Source organism: Podarcis pityusensis (assembly GCF_964106645.2).
Source record: "Podarcis pityusensis genome assembly, chromosome: 4".
Taxonomy (NCBI): domain Eukaryota; kingdom Metazoa; phylum Chordata; class Lepidosauria; order Squamata; family Lacertidae; genus Podarcis; species Podarcis pityusensis.
In genome coordinates, this window is record NC_138027.1 from 1,024,746 (window position 1) to 1,049,540 (window position 24,795).

Consider the following 24,795-nt stretch of genomic DNA (forward strand, 5'->3'; position numbering starts at 1 on the left):
GAGGAGGACAGGTCAGAGGAGTCCCAAGGGAACAGCGGGGCAGTGAGGCCCATAGAGCAGGAGGGGCCAGCAGGAGAGACAGAATCAGTAAATACAGAGAGGACCCGTGAGGCCGAAAGGACACCGGAACCAGAACCACGACTGAGCGAGCCGGTTGCGCCAGACCAAACAGCCCCATCACAGCCAGCATCCTTGGAACACGAGCCAGAACCTGAACCCCGGACCAGGGAACACCCCAGGCCGCAACGCACACGTAGGCCGCCGGCATACCTTGAGGACTATGAATGCGACCTCCCAGGCAGGACTGGAACTTAGAGGGGAGGGGTGTTATGTACTGAGTTGAATAGGATCCAAATTGCAGCAGTCTGATTTGTCCTAGAACAATAGGATCCAAAAGGCAGCAGTCTGATTGGTCCTAGAACAATAGGGTTCAGAATGCAGCAGTCTGATTGGTCCTAGAACAATGCAGCAGTATGATTGGTTGGCAGGAACCACCCAATCCTGCTCCAGATAGAAGTGAATCCACAACCTGATTGGCTTACAGTAGAATTCCAGAATTAGCCAATCATGTGCAGCCCATTGTGTAAATAATGTATATAAAGCAGATACTGTGAGGGGACATTCATTCATTCCTCCTCACCACTATGAGCTGAATAAAGAGCATGAAATCACTTTGCGACTCTGAGTATATTTCACATACTATTGTGTGTTTGACTAGCAACATGCTTAAGAAAGTTTTGGTTATTCATGATGAGAATAGGATTTATTTATGTTGAACTTTGCTTGATTCCTCCTTGGTAGCCAGCGCCATTATTTCAGCAGGGCTAGAACTCAGGACCGGCTGCCTTGAGGGGCATCAAAGAGCAGTTTGGCAGGGAAAGGTCTCCCTTGGGAGGTGGTGGACTCTCCTTCCTTGGAGGTTTCTAAGCAGAGATCGGACGGCCATCTGCCATGGATGCTTTAGCTGAGATCCCTGGGGGTTGGACTAGATGACCCTGGGATCCCCTCCTATCTCTCCACTCCTGAATTCTAGGAGGAGCTTCCTTGCCTCCTGCAAAGCCCTTTTCCCTGCAAGCTCTTCCTCTGGTTTCCGCCCAAGGGAGGGAGATGCTCAGAGTCCAGCCAAGAGCCAAAGCCTCCCATAGGCGGAGCCAGGCGGAAGCTGCCCCCTTAGAGCCATTCAAAAGAATAGAAATGAGTTCTGCCCTGGCTAAGCGAGTGCGCAATGTAAGGGGGGGGGGCTGAGCTGGGGGGACTCGGCACTGCAAGGGTTAAAGGGATCTGAGCTGCCTTCCTAGAGAGGACAGGAAGCGGGGGGGGGGGGCAGGTCCTCCCGAGCCAAGGCCCCTCCCTCCCCAGTCCTTTCCTGCTTCGCTGCCCCCTCCTGGGATCTGGTGAGTCTCCTCTCTCTCTGGGATCTGGTGAGTCTCCTCTCTCTCTGGGATCTGGTGGGGGTCCCAGGGCTGCAGCAGGGGAGGATTCCTGGGGGGCCTGATCTGTTCCTGCAGGGGGGGGACCCCAAGTCAGGGAGGAGAGGGTCAGGGGTGCAAAGACCCCCCCATATGCTCCTGCTACCCAGAGGAGGAAGGAGCCCCGGGGCTGAGAGCCAGAGCTTTTTGCCAGACTCCCCAGGAGGAAGGTCTGGGAAGGAGAGAGCGGGGGGGGGGGGACCCCAAGTCAGGGAGGAGAGGGTCCTGCCAGGGAGGGGCCAGGTCTGCCACGCTCTCCTTCCTGCAGAGCAGAGGGTCCCAAACTCAGTTGGCCTTCCCCCCCCTTCAGCAAAAATCTCCCTTCTTTAAACAAAGGAGTCCCATTGCACAACAGAGGGAACATGTGCAAATGGTTTTCCAAAGCTGGTCGAGGAGGTGGACTAGCCCCCCCCCCCCAAGAAAACCCCACAGGGAAGGAGGAAGAAAAAGTGGGAGAGAAAGGAGAGGAGTAAAGAGAGGGATCCCAGCCCATAGTCTGCCTGCCGCATTGGGGACCAGTTTCCCAGTGTCTCCCAGGGCAGCTCCCCACGGAGGCCACTGCAGCAATCCCCTCGCACCCAGAGCAGGGCATCCCTGGACCACATCCTCTCTCTCCCAAAGGGGTTGTTGCTGGCAAAGCAGCCGGAAATGGGCGCTGCTACTCCCTGAGCCTCCAGGGACCTGGGCATCAGTGGCTGTGCGTGTGTTAAGCCATCTAAGAGAATAATAAATTTCCTGCCCTTCACCCTAAGCTTCAAGGGAGATGTCTTTGGCCCCACCCACTTGGCCCTTGTCCAGCTACATTCCTGGCCCTCAGAGCAAAGAAAAAGGGACCCCACCCCATGAATCAGTCATGAGAGCAGCAGAGAGACCAAGTGCAAGAAAAGGAGACAGAAGCAGGGGAGTGGGGGTGGGGGGAGCAACTCCTGAGGACCCCCACTAGAGCCAGGCATCCATTTTTCACAAGATGCAAATGACTCCTTTGTCAGTCAGTTCCAAATTCATGCATTTACTTTACGGAAGCATTTAATATTTGATGGATTACTGTATTTTAATATTTTGTTGGAAGCCTCCCAGAGTGGCTGGGGAAGCCCAGCCAGGTGGGTGGGGTATAAATAATAATAATAATAATATTATTAGATGTTGTTGTTCTTAATTGAATTGATATACCACCCTTCATCAAAAGATCTCAGGAACATTGAAAACATAGAACTCATAAAAAGTACAGTGGTACCTCGGGTTACATACGCTTCAGGTTACATATGCTTCAGGTTACAGACTCTGCTAACCCAGAAATAGTACCTCGGGTTAAGAACTTTGCTTCAGGATGAGAACAGAAATCATGCTCTGGCGGCACAGCAGCAGCAGGAGGCCCCATTAGCTAAAGTGGTGCTTCAGGTTAAGAACAGTTTCAGGTTAAGAACGGACCTCCAGAACAAATTAAGTACGTAACCAGAGGTACCACTGTACGCTTAGTGTTAAGGTTTAGACTTATTATAAGTTGTGGTAAGTTTAAGTTAAGTTTGCTGCAACTGGATTTCTTATGGACAGGGCCAATCCTGAATGTTTTGGATTTGGGACCATTATGCTCATTTGTCTTCAGTAGCAGTAAAGCTCTGCTGGGTGAAATATGTTATGTAGTGTAGTTTCACCCTGGGCCAACAGGGGGATACTGTATATAGTTTTCACTCAGGTCTGTAGATAGTTTTCACTCAGGTCCGCGGCAGTTATTTTAGGCGGGAACTCTGGGCTGTTGTGGTTACAATGTTGACAGCCGGCTGCCTATAAATACAGGCCGGCTGAGCTGTTCGCAGTTAGTTCTATTCCAGCTTACCATAATAAAGAGCTACTTGAAGAAATCGCTGTGCCGGCTGCTATGTCAACCCACCACCTAACACTGGCGACGAGGGTGGGATTGATGGACATCAGAGCACAGCCAGATGCGGCCAGCCTCTGAACTGAGCTGAATCACTGAGCTGAATCACAGAGCGAAATCACTGAGCGAAATCACTGGGCAGAACCAATTCAGAGCTGACTGTTCTGGCTAGAGCACTGTGTTCCATCCATCGCCCTTCACGCCGGCATCGGAATCATGGCTTCACTTGTGCCTCTACCGCCGTTTGCGCCAGCCTCTGAATCATGGGACTCCTACCTCGCTCGGTTCGACTGCTACCTCCAAGCCAACGAGCTGACAGAAGTATCACAGGAGCGGAAGCGGGGCCTATTCCTCAGCCTCTGTGGGCCTGAGGTGTTTGAGACGGCCCGAGCGTTGGTTGCGCCTGAAGCAGTCCAGGCAACACCATGGGACACGATCCAAGAGAAGCTCCGCAACCACTACGCACCAAAGCCGTCCAAGATTGCTGCCCGCCATGCGTTCTACCACCGGAACCAGGCAGAGGGGGAGTCAATCAACAACTACACCACCGCCCTGCGACAGGCTGCAATGCACTGTGAGTTCCGAGACTTAGACGATGCCCTGATGGATCGAATCGTCTGCGGGGTCCGGGACATCCATCTGCAACGGCGCCTCCTAGCCAAGCCAGACCTCACGCTACAGAAAGCCATTGAGGAGGCTGTGGCCTCAGAAGCTGCTGAACGCTCCGCCCGGGAGATCCGCAAGTCCAGCAGCCCGCATCTTGCTAGGGAGCCAGTTCCGGTGAATCATGAAGAGGCCAGCAGTGAGGAGGCATCCTCCAGTGAAGACGATGACGTGCACCAGACAAAGCGGGAGCGCAGGAAGTTCCAACTGAAGTCCAAGGGCCAACCGGAATGTGCTGGCTGCGGAGGCAACCATTCCCGTGCCAAGTGTCGATTCAGAGACGCCATCTGTAGGAAGTGTTCCAGAAGGGGCCACATCGCTAAGGTCTGCCGATCGGCTCCGTCTGACACCCCCCCTTCATCGATTCGCAAGTCCAAGTCTTCACTCCAGTCTGCCAAGGAAAGTTGTTTCGCTCTCACCAACTGCCGCTGCCCGTCTGGAACCACGATTGGCCAAACCGACTCGCCTACGCGACGCAAGCTGAACGTCACGGTGCTCATTGAAGGAGCTCCATGTGACATGGAGATCGACACCGGGTCTGCCCTGTCCATCGTGTCATGGAGCACCATCAAAAGACTGGTACCCAGAGTGTCCAAAAGGCAACTCGACTCTCACCGCGTACACCTGAGAGACTACCAGGGAAACGACATTCCCGTGGTAGGCGTTGGCCGGTTCCGGATCGCCTTCAAGGATTTTTCGGGCCTGCTCCGGTTGGTGGTGGTCGAAGGTCAGCGGCCAAGCCTCCTAGGGCTAGACTGGTTTGATGCCCTCGGCCTGGAAGTCACCGGCATCAACTGCATCTCTAACGCAGAGACTGAGGGTCTGGTCAAAGACTTTGCCGAGGTTTTTGACGGCACCTTGGGCCAATATACAGGTACGCCCATCTCCTTTAGCCTTGATCCACAAGTCGCCCCCATCAAGCTAAAGCCACGCCGGGTTCCCTTTGCTCTCAAGGCTAAGGTGGATGAACAACTGGACAAACTGATCGCCCAAGGAGTTTTGGAGCCGGTTGACCACGCAAAGTGGGAAACCCCCATCGTCACGCCTGTCAAGCCAGATGGGTCGGTGAGAATCTGCGCTGACTACAAGTGCACGATCAACAAGGCACTTCAGCAGCACGCTTATCCGGTTCCTGTTGTCCAACACCTGCTGCATTCCCTGGGTGAGGGTAAGGTCTTCGCTAAGCTGGACCTTGCCCAAGCCTATCAACAACTGCCAGTCGATGATGCCACTGCTGAAGCCCAGACGATCGTCACCCACCGGGGGGCTTTCCGTTGCCGCCGGTTGCAGTTCGGGGTGAGTGTGGCTCCTGGCATCTTCCAAAGCCTTATGGAGCGTCTCCTGCAAGGGCTTCCGGGCGTGGTACCATATTTTGATGACGTCTTGGTGTCTGCAGACTCACACCAGCAGCTGTTCGAGCGCCTCCGTGCCGTGCTGACCAGGTTCCAGGAGGCCGGGCTCAAGGTAAAGAGGGAGAAGTGCCAGATCGCCGTTCCACAGGTAGAGTTCCTGGGCTATCTTATCGATGCCTCCGGTCTTCATCCAACCACATCCAAGATCCGCGCTATCCAGCAGGCCCCCACCCCAAAGAACAAAACGGAGTTGCAGGCATTCCTGGGGCTGCTGAACTTTTATAACATGTTCCTGCCCCACAAAGCCACAGTGGCTGAGCCTCTTCACCGACTCCTTAGCACTAAGACGCCTTGGGCCTGGGGTCATCGGGAGACGGCGGCCTTCAAAGCGGTCAAGGCTCTCCTTTCTTCAGACAGTGTGCTGGTACAGTACAGTGAATCCAGGCCGCTGGTCCTTGCCTGCGACGCCTCACCTTTTGGCATCGGTGCTGTCCTTAGTCACCGTTTTCCAGATGGAAGAGAAGCACCGCTCGCCTACTTTTCCAGGACACTATCTCCGACGGAACGGAATTACAGCCAGCTCGACAAGGAGGCATTGGCACTTGTGGCTGGAGTGAAGAGGTTCCATGAATACCTCTATGGCAGGACTTTTGACCTCATCACTGACCACAAGCCACTCCTGGGCCTCCTCGCCGGTGATCGTCCAACTCCACCGGTCCTCTCACCACGCATGCTGCGATGGACTGTTTTCCTGGCTGCCTACCACTACCGGCTCATCCATCGCCCGGGGAAATCGATGGGCCATGCCGACGCCCTCAGCCGTTGCCCTCTTCCAGCATTTGTGGAAGACCCGGCTCCAGCTTCATCGCTCCTTCTGATTGAGGATCTTCCGGCAGCGCCTGTATCGGCTGCCACTGTGGCCTCCGCATCTGCCCAGGATCGCACCATCAGCCGGGTGCTCAACTGGGTGTGGAGGGGGTGGCCACAAGGGCCTTTTGCATCGGAGTTCCAGCCCTTCGCAACCAGACAACATGAACTCTCAGCTCATCGCGGCTGCCTGCTGTGGGGAGACCGCGTCGTGATTCCCCAGGGACTCCGTCAGCGCGTCCTGGAGGCTCTGCACGTTGGCCACCCGGGAATTGTCAAAATGAAGGCGTTGGCTCGGTGTTACGTCTGGTGGCCTAATATGGACGATGCCATCACTGCCTGGGTGTCCGCCTGTCAAGCGTGCCAGGAGTCGAGGCCTGCACCACCGGCAGCTAAGGGACACACCTGGGAGACGCCAAAGACACCCTGGTCGAGGGTGCACATCGATCTGGCTGGCCCCTTTCACGGCCGGACCTTTATGGTAGTGGTGGACGCCTATTCCAAATGGCTGGAGGTCGCCCTGATGCCCTCCACCACTACCGAAGCTGTCATCCGGGTGCTGCGAGGCCTGTTTGCAACGCATGGGTGTCCTGATGTCCTTGTCTCTGACAACGGACCGCAGTTCACGTCAGGCACGTTTGAGCGGTATCTTTTGGGACTGGGCATCCGCCATGCCCTAACGGCACCTTTTCATCCATCCAGCAACGGGCAAGCGGAAAGAATGGTGCGCTCGACAAAAGAGGCACTGGCGCGCCTGGACCGGGGAGACTGGCATGAGCGGGTCGCCGAATACTTGTTCGTGCAACACATCACCCCTCATGCGGCCACAGGGAGGAGTCCTGCTGAACTGCTTATGGGCCGCCGCCTCAGGTCACCGCTCGACCGGCTACACCCAGACTTTGCCGTGGCTGAACCCCCAGGCTGTGCCAACGCACCACGGTCATTTGTCCCAGGAAACCAGGTCTTTGCCCGGAACTATGTGGGGGACATCCCTTGGGTGCCAGCCACAGTAGTGGGAGTCACTGGACCTCGCTCGTACCAGGTGGCACTCGAAGACGGACGCTTGTGGCGACGGCACATAGACCAGCTTAGGCGCAGGGTTGGGGACTTGGACACTACCGAGGTGCCCCCAACTGCGCTTGCGGCTCCAGAAGAGACACGTACAGATGGCGAGGCCCCACCTACACCTCCCTCACAAACTGCCAGCGTGGAGCCGAACCAAGCCGTTTCAGAACAGACTCAGACCACTCCACTTGCGGAGGCTCCACCCACAGCAGCGGATCCAGGGGAGTTGGTTCCAACGCCACCTAGGGTCGCACCACAGCCTCAGCGAGAACTGTGTGGCCCTCCGGACTTGGCTACCAGTCCCCGGCGGTCTGGCAGAGTTTCCAAGCGCCCAACTTATTTAAAGGACTATGTTGTTGGACAGGTATCACTGTTGGTCTAAGTATGGGAAATGTAACCGATATGCTTTTGTGCTTAATTGAACCATTACGCGTAGTGCTGTATATAAGGAAACCATTACGATTGTAACTAACGCCTTATCTCGGTGGGGAGGGGTGTTATGTAGTGTAGTTTCACCCTGGGCCAACAGGGGGATACTGTATATAGTTTTCACTCAGGTCTGTAGATAGTTTTCACTCAGGTCCGCGGCAGTTATTTTAGGCGGGAACTCTGGGCTGTTGTGGTTACAATGTTGACAGCCGGCTGCCTATAAATACAGGCCGGCTGAGCTGTTCGCAGTTAGTTCTATTCCAGCTTGCCATAATAAAGAGCTACTTGAAGAAATCGCTGTGCCGGCTGCTATGTCAACCCACCACCTAACAAAATACAGTTGCCTCTGGTCTATTTTGGGGGATCCTGCAACATGTTTATGTTTTCACTCTGCTAACTATACATTGGAGTTCTGCCTGGATCAATACTGAGTAGAATTCCATGACAGGGTCTTTCTCCATGAAATCAGCTGCCAAAAGAGAAGGCCCCTAGCTCCCCACAGCTTTCCAAGTCCTCTCTCTCTGGGGTTTCTGGCAAGCGATCCAACAGTGCGCCAGTGTGCAGCCTGCCTTTCCTCCTCCATTGTCAGACGTCTCCTGGCTCTGAGAGACAAGCAGGGAGGGGGGCTTCTGGCATAAGGAGAGGGAGCCCCCAGTGGCTCCTCCTTCTCCTGACTCACCTCTGCCTCTCGACCTTCCTCCTCCCACTCGCCTCCTTCCTCTTCTGCCTCTGATTCTGGACTGCATTCTGCCACAGAGTCTCCCAGCTCACTAAGCCCTGTTACCCCTTCAGCTTCTGACACCTCCTCTTCCCAGGCTTCTCCCTCTTCTCCCTCTCACTGCTGATCCTTCCTCCACCTCCACTCCTTGGGCTGAGACATTTTCCCTTCCTGGTTCCCCGGCTGCTTCCTCCCACCATTCCTCTGTGCCCAACCAGTCCATGACATTGCTCCATCCCTCAGCCTCTGTCCCCACAAGGCAGCTTCCCCTGACCTGATCTGGTTCCACAGCCACTGCTTCCCTTCTGCCCCCATGAAAAGGCGGATCAGGAGGTCTTGCCGGCATCATTCTGTCACCTGCAAAAGAAAAATTGTAAGCAGGATGCCAGGAGTGCCTGCTTCTCTCACAGGTGAAATAGGGCATCTCTAACGACAGATGGCCTTTCAGAAAGCCTTTCCTGCTGAGTGCAGTTGGACGCTTATGCCCATTTCATATGTTAGTTGCGCAAAAGTATTTCTCCCTTCCTTTGGACCCTTGGTCCCAACTGTGCCCCCCACCAAAAAAGATGAAAAGAACCCACAGATTTGTTGGAAAACCAACAGAACGAGACCAAACGGAGAAAAGCCACCTTCCTCCTTACCCAGTGGCCTCTCTCTGGTGTCCAACGGAGGCCTCTCTGCCTCACAGGAATCCAGGTCCATTTCTGCAAAATGATCCCTTTTCTGAAAGAACAAGGATTCAAAACAGTAAATGAATGGTAAGTAGTATTAGAAAAAGAATGACAAAGACAAAAACTTTAAGTGTGTTAGATATCATTCCCAGAAAAAGGATGGGCCAACAGTAGAGCATTATGGGATGTTCTCTGTCCTGTTTGGAGCCCCTTGGGAGTATCCAGAGGAAAGTCTCTCTCACCTGCTTTCTCTCTGCCTGCTTTCTCTCCTCTGCCTGACTCAGGAGGAAACCTTCGGCCAGGGCCACCGCCTGGGAACTGGTCTCTGCTCCACAGTCCCTCACCCAGCTCTCCATCTCCGGGGGAAGGACAGCCAGGAACTGCTCCAAGATCACCAGGTCCAGCATCTCAGCTTTCGTGTGCCTTTCTGGCTTCAGCCACAGATGGCAAAGGTGGTAGAGTCGGCTGCAAACTTCTCGGGGTCCTTTGGCCTCCTGGCAGCAGAACTGCCTCAACTGCTGGCTCTGCACCTCTGAGCGGAGGGTGTCCTCCTCACCCAGGATCTTCTGCCCAGAGTTTTCCCAGAACCCCCCACTGCTCCCAGTTTGGATGGCATGGCCTCTTCCTGCTCCAGGGCCAGCTGGGTCTTGCTCATCCATCTGTGCTCTCAGGAAGCCTCGGAGAGATCGGAAGGAACCCTTTGGTCTTCTGCCAAGTTCTGTCCGTCTTAATGAGAAGCTCTAGCAAATCCTACAAAGCAAAAACATTGTTTAGTTACAGAACTAAAGAGGAAACGAAGGAGAGCAAAAAGGTTCCGTGAGCAAGAATGGATGAGTCTTCCTTGGAACCAGGGCTAACCAGCCCAAACCATGAGATATCTTAAAAAGACGGAGGAGGAGGAGGAGGAGGAGGAAGAGGAGAAGATGAAGAAAGCAGCCTCTAATTGAAATGCAAAATGTGGAGGCAGCGGAAGGGATTTCTGGGAGATGAATCAGCCTGGTTGCTCCTGCCTTCCAGTAAATAATAATAATAATAGTTGTTGTTGTTGTTTAGTTGTTTCCGACTCTTCGTGACCCCATGGACCAGAGCTAGCCAGGCACGCCATAATAATAATAATAATAATAATAATAATAATAATAATAATTTATTATTTATACCCTGCCCATCTGGCTGGGCTTCCCCAGCCACTCTTTGCGGCTTCCAACAAAATATTAAAATACAGCAATTCATCAAATATTAAATGCTTCTGTAAAGTAAATGCATGAAGTCAGAACTGACTGAACAGGGAGTCATTTGTATCTTGAAAAAAAATGGATGCTTAGCTCTAGTGGGGGTCCTCACCCGGGGGTCCTCAGGAGTTGCTCTCCCCCCACCCCCACTCCCCTGCTTCTGTCTCCTTTTCTTGCACTTGGACTCTCTGCCGCTCTCAAGACAGACTCCTGGGGTGGGGTCCCTTTTTCTTTGCTCTGAGGGCCAGGTATGTATCTAGTCAACCCCCTGAGGGCCAAGTGGGTGGGGCCAAATACATCTCCTTTGAAATTTAGGCAGCTAATTTATTATTATTATTCTCTTAGATGGCTTAACACACACACAGCCACGGATGCCCAGGTCCCTGGAGGCTCAGGGAGTAGCAGCGCCCATTTCCGGCTGCTTTGCCAGCAACAATCCCTTTGGGAGAGAGAGGATGTGGTCCTGGGATGCCCTGCTCTGGGTGCGAGGGGATTGCTGCCGTGGCCTCCGTGGGGAGCTGCCCTGGGAGACACTGGGAAACTGGTCCCCAATGCAGCAGCCAGACTCTGGGCTGGGATCCCTCTCTTTACTCCTGGCCTCTCTTTCCCACCTTTCCTTCCTCCCTCCCCGTGGTTTTCTTGGGGGGTGTGGGGTGTCTAGTCCACCTCCTCCTCCAGCTTTGGAAAACCATTTGCAGATGTTTCCTCTGTTCTGCAGTGACGCTGAGCGACGTCACACAGTCCCAGGGACTCCTTTGTTTAAAGAAGGGAGATTTCGGGGGAGTCATTGTTTTTCTGAAGGGGGGGCGGAAGGCCAACTGAGTTTGGGATCCTCTGCTCTGCAGGAAGGAGAGCGTGGCAGACCTGGCCCCTCCCTGGCAGGACCCTCTCCTCCCTGACTTGGGGTCCCCCCAGCCCCCTCCCCTGCTGCAGCCCTGGGACCCCCACCAGATCCCAGAGAGAGAGGAGACTCACCAGATCCCAGAGAGAGAGGAGACTCACCAGATCCCAGGAGGGGAGAGCAAGGCAGGAAAGGACTGGGGAGGGAGGGGCCTTGGCTCTGGAGGACCTGCCCCCCCCCCCCCCGCTTCCTGACCCCTCTAGGAAGGCAGCTCGGTTCCCTTTAACCCTTGCAAGGCCAGTCCCCCCAGCTCAGTCCTCTCTCGCCTTTCTGAACCTCAGCTCTTTATTATTCTGAATGGCTCTAAGGGGGCAGCTTCCCCCTGGCTCCGCCTATGGCAAGGGATCCTTTTTGGGGGGGCCTTTGGCTCCTGGCTGGGCTCTGAGCATCTCCCTCGGTCCCTTTGGGGGGGCCTTTGGCTCTCGGCTGGGCTCTGAGCATCTCCCTCGGTCCCTTTTTGGGGGGGCCTTTGGCTCTTGGTTGGGCTCTGAGCATCTCCCTCGGTCCCTTGGGGGGGGGGCCTTTGGCTCTTGGTTGGGCTCTGAGCATCTCCCTCGGTCCCTTTTTTGGGGGGCCTTTGGCTCTTGGCTGGGCTCTGAGCATCTCCCTCTGCCCCTTTGGGGGGGCCTTTGGCTCTTGGCTGGGCTCTGAGCATCTCCCTCTGTCCCTTTGGGGGGGGGCCTTTGGCTCTTGGCTGGGCTCTGAGCATCTCCCTCTGCCCCTTTGGGGGGGCCTTTGGCTCTTGGCTGGGCTCTGAGCATCTCCCTCTGTCCCTTTGGGGGGGGGCCTTTGGCCCTTGGCTGGGCTCTGAGCATCTCCCTCGGTCCCTTTTTTGGGGGGCCTTTGGCTCTTGGCTGGGCTCTGAGCATCTCCCTCGGTCCCTTTTTTGGGGGGCCTTTGGCTCTTGGCTGGGCTCTGAGCATCTCCCTCGGTCCCTTTTGGGGGGGGCCTTTGGCTCTTGGCTGGGCTCTAAGCATCTCCCTCGGTCCCTTTGGGGGGGCCTTTGGCTCTTGGCTGGGCTCTGAGCATCTCCCTCAGTCCCTTTTTGGGGGGGCCTTTGGCTCTTGGTTGGGCTCTGAGCATCTCCCTCAGTCCCTTTGGGGGGGCCTTGGGCTCTGGGCTGGGCTCTGAGCATCTCCCTCAATCCCTTTGGGGGGGGCCTTTGGCTCTTGGCTGGGCTCTGAGCATCTCCCTCGGTCCCTTTGGGGGGGGGCCTTTGGCTCTTGGCTGGGCTCTGAGCATCTCCCTCGGTCCCTTTGGGGGGGCCTTTGGCTCTTGGCTGGGCTCTGAGCATCTCCCTCGGTCCCTTTGGGGGGGCCTTTGGCTCTTGGCTGGGCTCTGAGCATCTCCCCCGGTCCCTTTGGGGGGGGGCCTTTGGCTCTTGGCTGGGCTCTGAGCATCTCCCCCGGTCCCTTTGGGGGGGGGCCTTTGGCTCTTGGCTGGGCTCTGAGCATCTCCCTCGGTCCCTTTGGGGGGGCCTTTGGCTCTTGGCTGGGCTCTGAGCATCTCCCTCGGTCCCTTTGGGGGGGGCCTTTGGCTCTTGGCTGGGCTCTGAGCATCTCCCCCGGTCCCTTTGGGGGGGGCCTTTGGCTCTTGGCTGGGCTCTGAGCATCTCCCTCGGTCCCTTGGGGGGGGGCCTTTGGCTCTTGGCTGGGCTCTGAGCATCTCCCTCGGTCCCTTTGGGGGGGGGCGTTTGGCTCTTGGCTGGGCTCTGAGCATCTCCCTCGGTCCCTCGGCCAGGAAGCGGAGGAGCAGCGCAGTCCAGGCTGGAGCGCAGCGGGAGAGACGCCGCCGCTCTGGGTGGGGAGAGAGAGCCGTACTGCCGCCGGAGAGAAGCCGGCCTGGGAGGCCGGGGGGGGGGAGGGAGAGTCCAGGGCTTGGGGACACCTCCCTTTTGAGAGGGGGGGATGGCCAGGAGTTGTCGAGCTTTTTGGACGGAAATAACTCAAAATAATGAGCTCTGACGCTAAACTGCTGCTTCCCTTCTCGAACCCCTTCTTCTCACTTTAGGAATACAGTGGTACCTCAGGTTACAGACGCTTCAGGTTACAGACTCCACTACCCCAGAAATAGTACCTCGGGTTAAGAACTTTGCTTCCGGATGAGAACAGAAATTGCATGGCAGCAGCGGGAGGCCCCAATAGCTAAAGCGATGCTTCAGGTTAAGAACAGTTTCAGGTTAAGAACAGACCTCCGGAATGAATTAAGTACTTAAACCGAGGTACCACTGTGAATACTACAGTATAAGGTTTAAGTCTTTTTCTGCGGCTTCTCTCTCATCCCAGCTTCCTTCACAGCGAGGGGCCACTTTTCCTCGGTTCCCCTCTCTCTTAGCAATCCCACTCCTGAGGTATTTTCCTTTGTATGCCAGACCCAGGGGATCCTCTCAGCCCTTGCCACGGACTTGGGAATCTCCTTTTCCTAGAAGATCTTCTCTCCTCCTGACTGGAAGGAGACCCCAGAAGAAGAGGAGAGTCTTCCCACAGCTTCTCCCTCCAGCTTCACTCCCATCTGAATACTCCCTTCAGACCCTCAACATGGTCTCCCCTTCTCAGCTGTGAGGCTCCTTCCTCTGGCTCCATAGATATTCTCCTCAGAGTGGATGATCCACTCAGATCAGAGGCACTTCTCCCTCCCTCCACCCTCTCCTCATCCCCATCTTCTCTCAACCTTCCCTCTCCCCTATCTCAAATAAGTCCCACGATTGGAATGTAATAATGGGGGGATACAATCTATTTCAGAGAAACAGACCAGACAAGAAAGGAGGAGGAGTGGCGTTATATGTCAGGGATGTGTATACCTGTGAAGAGATCCAAGATTTAGAACCTCAAAGCCAAAGTGAGAGCATTTGGGTCAAAATTAAGGGAGAGAAGAATAACAGTGACCTCATTGTGGGAGTTTACTATAGATCCCCAAGCCAAACAGAGGACATAGATGATGCCTTCCTGGAACAGATGGCCAAGCATGCCAAAGGAAGGGAGATAGTAGTAATGGGGGACTTCAATTACCCGGATATTTGTTGGATGTCAAACTCAGCCAAGAGCATAAGGTCAAACAGATTCCTCACTGGCCTTGCAGACAACTTCATTGTCCAGAAAGTGGGAGAAGCAACAAGAGGAACAGCCATTTTAGATCTGGTCCTAACCAATGTTGATGACCTGGTTAGTGGGGTAGAAGTGGAAGGATCATTAGGCGCGAGTGATCATGCTCTTCTGAAGTTTACTATACAGCGGAAAGGAGCAGCCAAGCATACTAGGACTCAATTTCTTGACTTTAAGAAAGCTGACTTCATAAAACTTAGGGAAGTGCTGGGTGAGATCCCATGGACAGTAATACTAAAAGGAAAGGGAGTTCATGATGGCTGGGAGTTTGTTAAGAGGGAGATACTAAAAGCACAACGTCAGGCAATACCAATGAGACGGAAACATGGAAGGTGCCTAAAGAAGCCAGGGTGGCTATCTAAAGAACTTTTAACTGAGTTAAGATTAAAAAAGGATGTGTACAAAAAATGGAAAAGGGGGGAAACCACCAAAGAGGAATTCAAACAAATAGCCAGCATGTGTAGACACAAAGTCAGAAAAGCTAAAGCACAGAATGAACTCAGGCTTGCTAGAGAGGTTAAAAGCAACAAAAAAGGCTTTTATGGGTATGTTCATAGCAAAAGGAAGAACAAAGAAACAGTGGGGTCACTCAGAGGAGAAGATGGTGAAATGCAAACAAGGGACACAGAAAGGGCTGAACTCCTCAATGCCTTCTTTGCCTCAGTCTTCTCCGATAAAGAAAACAATGCCCGACCTGAAGAATTTGGAGCAAATGATTCAGCAGAGGAAACACAGCCCAGAATAACTAAGGAGATAGTACAAGAATACTTGGCTAGTTTAGATGTATTCAAGTCTCCAGGGTCAGATGAACTGCATCCAAGAGTATTAAAAGAACTGGCAGATGTGATCTCAGAACCACTGGCAGTCATCTTTGAGAATTCCTGGAGAACAGGCGAAGTCCCGGCAGACTGGAGGAGGGCAAATGTTGTCCCTATTTTCAAAAAGGGGAAAAGAGAGGACCCAAATAATTACCGCCCAGTCAGTCTGACATCAATACCAGGGAAGATTCTGGAGCAGATCATTAAGCAAACAGTCTGTGAGCACCTAGAAAGGAATGCTGTGATCACCAATAGTCAGCATGGATTTCTGAAAAATAAGTCATGTCAGACTAACCTGATCTCGTTTTTTGACAGAATTACAAGCCTGGTAGATGAAGGGAACGCAGTGGATGTAGCCTACCTTGATTTCAGCAAGGCATTTGACAAGGTGCCTCATGATATTCTTGTGAAGAAGCTGGTAAAATGTGGTCTTGACTATGCTACCACTCAGTGGATTTGTAACTGGCTGACTGACCGAACCCAAAGGGTGCTCATCAATGGTTCCTCTTCATCCTGGAGAAGAGTGACTAGTGGGGTGCCACAGGGTTCTGTCTTGGGCCTGGTCTCATTCAACATCTTTATCAACGACTTGGATGATGGACTCAAGGGCATCCTGATCAAATTTGCAGATGACACCAAATTGGGAGGGGTGGCTAACACCCCAGAGGACAGGATCACACTTCAAAACGACCTTGACAGATTAGAGAACTGGGCCAAAACAAACAAGATGAATTTTAACAGGGAGAAATGTAAAGTATTGCACTTGGGCAAAAAAAATGAGAGGCACAAATACAAGATGGGTGACACCTGGCTTGAGAGCAGTACATGTGAAAAGGATCTAGGAGTCTTGGTTGACCACAAACTTGACATGAGCCAACAGTGTGATGCGGCAGCTAAAAAAGCCAATGCAATTCTGGGCTGCATCAATAGGAGTATAGCATCTAGATCAAGGGAAGTAATAGTGCCACTGTATTCTGCTCTGGTCAGACCTCACCTGGAGTACTGTGTCCAGTTCTGGGCACCACAGTTCAAGAAGGACATTGACAAACTGGAACGTGTCCAGAGGAGGGCAACCAAAATGGTCAAAGGCCTGGAAACGATGCCTTATGAGGAACGGCTAAGAGAGCTGGGCATGTTTAGCCTGGAGAAGAGGAGGTTAAGGGGTGATATGATAGCCATGTTCAAATATATAAAAGGATGTCACATAGAGGAGGGAGAAAGGTTGTTTTCTGCTGCTCCAGAGAAGCGGACACGGAGCAATGGATCCAAACTACAAGAAAGAAGATTCCACCTAAACATTAGGAAGAACTTCCTGACAGTAAGAGCTGTTTGACAGTGGAATTTGCTGGCAAGGAGTGTGGTGGAGTCTCCTTCTTTGGAGGTCTTTAAGGAGAGGCTTGACAACCATATGTCAGGAGTGCTCTGATGGTGTTTCCTGCTTGGCAGGGGGTTGGACTCGATGGCCCTTGTGGTCTCTTCCAACTCTATGAATAAATAAATAAATAATTGAATTGATATACCACCCTTCACCGAGAGAGATCTCAGGGATATTGAAAACATAGAACTCATAAAAAGTATACAAATGATGCATCACCTCAAATCCTTTAATCAGGCGAGTTTCCTCCTTTTGAAAGAGGCAGGTGGAATCTCCACAGTTGCTAACAGAATAACGTTGAAAGGCTAGTGAAATATGGGGAACCAAGAGCATCTGCCTGGCATGCAGTATTATTATTATTATTGTTATTATTATTATTTACTGGAAGGCAGGAGCAACCAGGCTGATTCACATCACATAAATCCCTTCCGTTGCCTCCACATTTTGCATTGCAATCTTCCTTCTAGGAGGGCTAGAGTATGGTTACCAGATATTTTTCAATGAATCCGGGGACACTCCCCCCCCCCAAGCTGAGTAGCAACAGGGAGTCAGTAGTGGGGATGGTGAGGCAAAAGACCCTGGCTCCCTCTCCTTCTGCCAGAAGCCCCCCTCCCTGCTTGTCTCTCAGAGCCCGGAGACGTCTGACAATGGAGGAGCAAAGGCAGGCTGCACTGTTGGATCGCTTGAACCCCAGAGCGGAGGGGACTTGGAAAGCTGTGGGGAGCCAGGGGCCTTCACTCTCAGCAACTGATTTCATGGAGGAAGAGGCTCAGGGAATTCTGCTCAATACTGACCCAGAGCAGAACTCCAATGTATAGTTAGCAGAGTAAAATCTAAACATGTTGCAGGATCCCCCAAAATAGATCAGAGGCAATTGTATTTCACCCAGCAGAGCTTTACTGCTACTGAAGGAAAATGAGCATAATGGTCCCAAATCCAAAACGTTCAGGATTGGCCTTGTGCATAAGAAATCTAGTTGCAGCAGACTTAACTTAAACTTACCGCAACTTATAATAAGTTTAAACCTTAAGACTCAGCATACTATGTACAGAACACCAGAAGGAAGAGAGATAGAACGAGAAATTGAAACCCGGGCTCCTTCTGGCCTCTTCTTACAGTCAGCATGACCTTGACAGAAGAGATGACAGAACCACTTTAACCCAGCTGTACTCAGCTTCTCTGAAGGAGTAACGGAAAGATCAGGAACTTTCTGCTTGTTTCTTTTATTCAGAGAAGCTTCCGGAACCCTCTTGAACTAACTAGAATAGGAAAGATCAATATCAGATCTAAACTTTCTGCACTAAGAAATGCAAACTGACAAACCCTCAGGGAATGAGCTGCTCTTCTCATTCGGCCTGAAACTCAGCCAAGTCTGTGAATATCGTGTTCTTGCTGATAAAGAGTTAACTCCAGCTGTGAAGTGTGGGATTTCCTGCCCAGATAACTCTGTGACACCAGCCTTCTGAATATTGCCAGTAGGATTCATCTGTAGTTGCAGTTTTTTTGGAATCCTAGAGTTGAAAGGGACCCCAGGGGTCATCAAGACCAACCCCCTGCATTGCAGGAGTCTCAGCTAGATCCTCCAAGACAGATGGCCATTCAAACTAGGCTTCTTGTATTTCTATATTCATCACTGAGTGCTAAAATAGGCTTCTAAGCAGCGGACAGACGAGAACAAATAATGTCCAGGATTTACCTAGCCAGCCCCATCCGCTGGAAAATGGATCCTGCCCCCCACTCCTCCCCCTCTCCATGCCCCCATGAACCCCTTGAATTTGGCTCTAGGGCATTGGGAGGTAACCTCCCCAGAACAACTCACGAGGAGAGGAGAAAGTGGATCCTTCCATCAGGTAAACTGGAATGCTTGCGTAGGCAGAATAACTTGAAAACCACCAGGAGGAGTACCACCTATTTGCACAAAGATGAATGCCCATAATTAAAACATATAATAAAAGAATTCCATTAAAGCGTTAAAATAAGCATCCATAATTAAAATGTGTAGCAAAGCAATCCTACTGAAACAACACAGCAATTAAGAGGAAGGAAAGAACAGAGCATTGTGTAGCAGATCATATTGATCCTGTTTCAGAGGAGGACATTTTCCCTTTTTCTTTTAGGGTCCAGTTTGCTTTGAAGACATCTCTGTTCGTTTCACTGAAGAGGAGTAGGCGTTGCTGGATCCTGACCAGAGAGCTCTGCATAAGGACGTCATGGAGGAGAATCGTGGGATCGTGGCCTCTCTTGGTAAGGCTCCCTGTGGGATCGTCCTATCTGCCTGGAAATTCAAAAAATACCTCTATGTGACAAACCTCATATATTTTCACAGAGCTCAGCAGCGCCCCCTCCAACACCTGGGAACCTAACACCCCCAAAATAAACCTTGAGCAGCAAATTACACTTTTTTCTTGTATATATAATTTTTAAAATTATTCTCCATTTAATATTGTACATTCGCATCATCATTATCCGCTATACCACCCTGGCTCTTTGAAGACTCAACTTCCTTCCCTCCAGCCTCATGGCTTTCAAAATTAACCTTTATATCATTGCAATTTGTACATTTTCCAATTCCTATTTCACTCATTACAGAATGGCTTAAAATTTAAATATAGAAAGGTAGAAAATTTCTCATTACAAGTCTTCAGACAACCCTGCTAGTGATGTTAATTGCTTACAATAATCTTTCAGATATCGTATAAATTTACTCCAACCCTTTTGGAATACTTAATTGTGCTGGTTTTGAATTTTTCCTGTCAGTGTCACCAGATCTGCAAAGTCCATCATTTTCATCTGCCAATCTTCTAACAGAAATTCTCACCATGTCAATTAGTACTTAGTTCGGGAAACTTTAGCTTTAATTCTGGCCTTAAAACACTTTCCCATGGAGTGAAGCAAGTTTTTTAGTTCTGCAGCTGTAATAACGTGAAACCAACATGGAATTATTAATCAGAGAACGGAACCGTCCAGGAGACATTTTGTTAACATTAGTAACAAAAAAAGTGAAGGATGCAATCCTTCAAAATAGCTTTGAAAATGATCTCGTGGTTGCTGGACAGAAAATAGACATCTTTAGAGAAATTCCTCTGAAATTGAGATTAAGAAGAACAAAATACCGATTTTTGACAACGGCTCTTAGGAGAGCCGACATCAGATACAAATGGGAATTTCCTGAGGGTATCTCCTTTACATACATGAAGAGGAGATATAAGCTGACATCAGAATTTCAGGCGAGAGAATTTCTGGATAAAAATAGGAGAGACTTAGACCCCAAACAAGACAGGGGAGACCCCAGATCTGAGCAAAAGAAAGCCTTAGAACAACTTGCACTGGAAGAGGCGGCTTCAGGGAAAACAGATATTGTAACTGACTCTGGAAATGGCCAATCTTAAATTATTGAGTTGGAATGTTAACGGCTTAAATTCCGGAGCCAGACGACATCGGATTGAACATGTAATAGCAAAACAGAAATTGGATATAATCTGTCTCCAAGAGACACATATTGCAAAAAAGCATAAAAGGGTCTTAATTAACAAAAATGGTGTCAAAGGCCGCTGAGAGATCCAGCAGAACTAGGAAACCCCTAGCCCGCCGGAGATCATTGACAGTGTGACCTGTTAGGATATTTCCATTCCACCTTAAAAGGGAGCAGGCTTTGTGAGTCACAGAGTCTGCATATTTCCTGTTCACAGGAAGTTTATGTTTTGTCTATTGCTTTCTTTTCTCTCTCTGTGCCTGAGACACCGAAGCAGGCAGTCATGTTTTCTTTGTTCTGACCAACGCTGAATAAAATTGTAAATAATGCTCTCCTGCGTGCATCTTTCGCTGTGCAGTATCTGCTGATAGAGCGTGCACCAGCTCTGGAATGTGGCAAGCTATTTCTGGAGCTTGTGTCGCTAATTGAATGATACTGCGTGTCTACGGGAGATCGATGGATCGCAACGGAGACGACGTGGGGTCATGATGGACTCTGTCTCCGTGGCAGTATCCCAACATGACCAAGGGAATTTGAGTCCCATGGTGAGGCCTGAAACCCGACTGGAAGGGATCCAGCAACATGACATGGAGCTGAATCCTGCTGAAACAAACAAACAAACAAACAAATAGAAAGGTTCAGTATCTGGGAAAAGATCACATGCAGAACGCTTCAGTTTGGGCTCTAGTATTTCATTTATGTATTTTAGAGCATTTACATTCCCTTTGATGACACAAATTCTGCCCACACCTTTTGCTATCATACAACCCCAGATCATCACACTATCTGGGTGTTTCATGGTCGGTGTAATGCAAGTAGGATATAAATCAGGGGTCGGCAAGCCTTACCCCGTCTGGGCCAGTTCACTCCCACAAACCGGATCCGTGGGTCAGATCGTGCGCGTGAGCGCGATTTCTGCCGTCTGCATCTCCGCAGAAGTGAGAGGGAACGTGCTGAGCAGATGGCTCACTTTGGGGAGCAGCTTGTGGGCCAGTTAAACGACTCCCGTCTGCCGTTTTTGGCCCATGGGCCACTGATTGCCAACCCCTGATGCAAATCTCAATTCTTCTCCTCGCATATTTCATGCCATCAGTACCAAGCAAGGAGATTTGGGTATCATCACGCCAAATAACACTGTCCCATTGTTCTGCTGTCCAGTTAACATGGGTTTTAGTCCAGTTTAATCTTTCAACCTTTGCTTGAGAGATAACAATGGCCTTTTCCTTAGAATTCTAGCATTTAGACCAGTCCTTGCTCTCAACTTCACATTACATTGCACCATGTCATCTTGTAGACACCCAGATGATTTTCTTCTGACACGTAGGCATAGTCTCTCCATTTTTGATCGTCACTTGCTGTTGTGCCTTTACCAGTCTGATTTTGTAGTAACTGAGTCTCCTTATACCTCTTCAAAAATATAGAAAGGCCAGCTTTTGTTACGTTTCCCCCAATCTTGCTTCTAATTTCTCCATAACTATAACCTTGTTCACTTAATAGTACTATTTTACATTTCTTTCTTGGTGTCCAGTCAACTCTTTGTGCCATTAAAAAAAATTTACCGTATTTTTCGCACCATTGGACGCACATTTTTTTCATTTAAAAACTAAGGGGAAAAGTCTGGAGCGAATGTGTGGTCCTGGGACTTCCCCCTCCAGCCCCTCCAAGCTCAGGTTGCAGCGGAGAGGCTGCGTGGGCGGCTGGGGAAACCCCGGGCTTCCCTATTCAGCCCGACAAACAGCTGAGAGGCTGCATGGGCGGCTGGGATTCCCCATTCAGTGCTACGAGCTCAGGGCGGTCAGCGCGCAGCGGAGAGGCTGCTTGCAACTTGCCCTCCGTCCCGTGAGCCGCTCTAGGGGGCTGGCTGGGGAAGCCCTTTACAATGAGCCGGAAGATTTGGACATCCCCTTCCACCCCTCCCCCAGGTTATTGTGCCGGTAATTCCCAGCATTTCCTCCTTTTGCTCCGGTTCCACGAGGCAAGGCAGCTGCACTCCACAGACATCCAGAAATGTGAGATCTCCCTCTCTCTTCCTTCTTTCCCTCCCTCCCTCCCTCTTCCACCTTAAATAAAATATTGGGGGGGGGCAGTAAAGCCCCACCTCACATACAACAATTCAGCCCTTCTCAACCTGTGGGTCCCCAGATGTGAACGCCTCTAGGTAGCAAGGCCAGAGCTCAGGGAAGATGGGAGTTGAGGGATGATAGGAGTTGTAGTCCAACAACATCTGGGGACCCACAGGCTGAGCTCTCCCTCTCCCTTCCTTCCTTCCCTCCCTCCCTCCCTCCCTCTCTCCCTCCCTCTTCCAACTTAAAAATATTGGGGGGGGGGGCAGTTAAGCGCCCAATAGTAAACATTGGAGATACTGTACTGTACATTACTGACAGTTCCTTACCACTGTATTTTCTTGCAGAAAACCTCCCCCATTCTGATAAGGATGATAAAGCAGAAAAGACTAGCATATAAGATTCCTTTTAAACTAGAGGTAGTAAAATATGCTAAGGAGCATGGAAACAGAGCAGCAGAGAGACATTTTGGACCACCTCCAACTGAAAAAATGATAAGACAGTGGAGGAAACAGGAGGATCAGCTGCAAAAAGCAAATAAATGCAAGCACACTTTTCGTGGACATGCTGCAAAGTGGCCACAGATGGACATTGCCATGAAAGAATGGATCACAAAACAGCGGAATAAAGGCTTCGCAGTCTCTACAAAAATGATAATATATGAAGCCAAACGCATTGCTTTAGAGAAAGGCATTCACGATTTTACTGGCTCACCATCATGGTGCTACAGATTTATGAAGCGATGTGGCCTTGCTATGCGCACTAAAACTAGAACTGCACAAAAAATGCCAGAAGAATATGAATCTAAGATTCTGTCTTTTCATAAATTTGTAATTGATGCTAGGAAGAGAAATGGATTTGAAATTGGCCAGATTGGGAATATGGTTGAAGTCCCTCTAACCTTTGATGTGCCATCTAATAGGACTGTTGATCTGAAAGGTGCCAAAACTATCGCCGTGAAAACCTCTGGACATGAGAAAACCCATTACACGGTTGTGTTGTCTTGCTGTGCAGATGGCACCAAATTGCCACCCATGTTAATTTTCAAAAGGAAAACATTTCCAAAAGAAGTGATTCCACGAGGAGTGGTTGTACATGTTCATGAGAAAGGATGGACGGACGAAAATGGAATGAGAGTATGGGTTGAAAAAGTGTGGTCCAAACGTCCTGGAGGGCTTTTGAAAAAACCTGCCTTATTAGTACTTGACCAGTTTAGAGCACATATTAGCGAAACTACAAAAAAGTGCTTTAAAGAAGTGAAGACTCATCTAGCTGTAATTCCTGGAGGTCTTACCAGCCGGTTGCAACCTCTCGATGTTTCCATCAACAAGCCATTTACGATCTTTATGCGAGAAGAGTGGAACAAATGGATGGCTGCTGGTAATCATGATCTAACACCCACTGGACGAATGAAAAGGCCCACTATCACTCAAGTTTGTGAATGGGTGAAAACATCATGGCACTCGGTGAAGGAGGAAATCGTTGTCCGGTCATTCAAAAAATGTGGCATTAGCAATGCTTTGGATGGTAACGAAGATGGTATTTTACATGAAGATAGCGAAGAAAGTGATGTCAGTGATTGTGAGCAACTGAGCTCCACAAATTCTGACTCTAGCAGTGATGAGTTCTTGGGGTTCACAGAAGACTAGAAGAGTACTCAAACTTTAAAGTCTCTCTTCATTTGTTAATGACAGTGATGATGGTTCTTAATGCCATTGTTGACTGCTGTTCACTTTACATGGCTGTAATATGATTCTGATATACTGGTTGTTTATTAAATACAGTAGTTTATACAACGTTTTATTCAGAATATTTTTTACTTGTTTTCCTCCTCTAAAAACTAGGTGCGTCCTTTGCTCCGGTGCGTCCAATGGTGCGAAAAATACGGTATTATGTTCGGCAAACTTGCTAAATGAAAGAACACAAAAGAACCAACAACAACTTGATAGCAATCACATAGCACACTGACAAAACAAAATAAAAAAATTCCTTCCAGTAGGACCTTAGAGACCAACTAAATTTGTTACTGGTATGAGCTTTCGTGTGCACGCACACTTCTTCAGATACCAGCTCCTACCAATAACAAACTTAGTTGCTCTCTAAGGTGCTACTGGAAGGATTTTTTTTATTTTGTTTCGACTAAGGCAGATCAACACAACTACCTACCTGTAACACTGACAAAAGTCAACCTAAGCAAGTTTGCTTCCTTTTTCTAGTTATTTGGCTATGACTTTTTATTGAATACAGATAATTGAACACATTTTGTTGCATTACATTTTTGATTATATTATCTTTCCATTGATAAATAATTTCACGATATTGCTACAAAAGAAGTGCTGTTATGAGCCGGTGTTATAAGCCATCAAACCTCTGAAATACACCTTCCCCCAAAAGGCTTCCACAATTTTGGCCACTACTGTATATCAAAACAGCAACATTCGACAACCATCAGAATCTAATAATAAATATGTTGGTTAATGACAAACAACAAAGCTAATGAACACTCACCCAACTCCCTTCAGTTCTTCATTTGTTCCTGAGGCTCTAATCCCTTTTTGCCTCCATTGCAGATTAAGATGAATTGGAAATCGAGAGCAAGGGTGACCGCAACAAAATCTCCAGAGAGGAGAAGCCACGGAAAAATTTGGAGTGTGGAGACAGCTTCAGTCAGAGTTCCCATTCCAGTTCCCAACAAAGAAATCTCATTGGAAAGAAACCCTATCAGT

At 50.2% G+C, this 24,795-nt stretch overlaps 1 protein-coding gene and 1 long non-coding RNA gene across 5 annotated transcripts; one reads left to right on the plus strand and one right to left on the minus strand.

Moving 5' to 3' along the window:
• Positions 1 to 1,366: 1,366 nt before the first annotated feature.
• LOC308475468 lies at positions 1,367 to 24,791 on the plus strand. The gene is made up of 3 exons (XR_013985230.1): positions 1,367 to 1,448; positions 18,652 to 18,778; positions 24,640 to 24,791. It is a non-coding gene; the product is annotated as an uncharacterized lncRNA (long non-coding RNA).
• LOC308475326 (zinc finger and SCAN domain-containing protein 32-like) lies at positions 8,111 to 11,369 on the minus strand. Of its 4 annotated transcripts, none has more exons than XM_081002418.1 (4): positions 11,342 to 11,369; positions 9,368 to 9,860; positions 9,081 to 9,162; positions 8,111 to 8,796 (listed from the first exon to the last, which is right to left on the minus strand). In XM_081002418.1, exons 2-4 carry the CDS (start codon positions 9,767 to 9,769, stop codon positions 8,510 to 8,512), a joined length of 771 nt encoding a protein of 256 aa, XP_080858544.1. In that variant the 5' UTR covers positions 9,770 to 9,860; positions 11,342 to 11,369; the 3' UTR covers positions 8,111 to 8,509. The 4 variants fall into 4 exon arrangements, with proteins under 4 accessions (XP_080858544.1, XP_080858541.1, XP_080858542.1 ...); XM_081002415.1 differs by having other exon boundaries at positions 9,353 to 9,860; XM_081002416.1 differs by having other exon boundaries at positions 9,353 to 9,860; positions 11,315 to 11,369.
• Positions 24,792 to 24,795: the final 4 nt, after the last annotated feature.

Coding starts and splice junctions, on each gene's coding strand:
- LOC308475326 (XM_081002415.1), bottom strand. CDS start 9,769: ATGGATGAGCAAGACCCAGCTGGCCCTGGAGCAGGAAGAGGCCATGCC. Junction 9,163..9,352: donor AGCAGGCAGAGAGAAAGCAG/GTGAGAGAGACT, acceptor TTGTTCTTTCAG/AAAAGGGATCATTTTGCAGA. Junction 8,797..9,080: donor CACCAGAGAGAGGCCACTGG/GTAAGGAGGAAG, acceptor TTTCTTTTGCAG/GTGACAGAATGATGCCGGCA.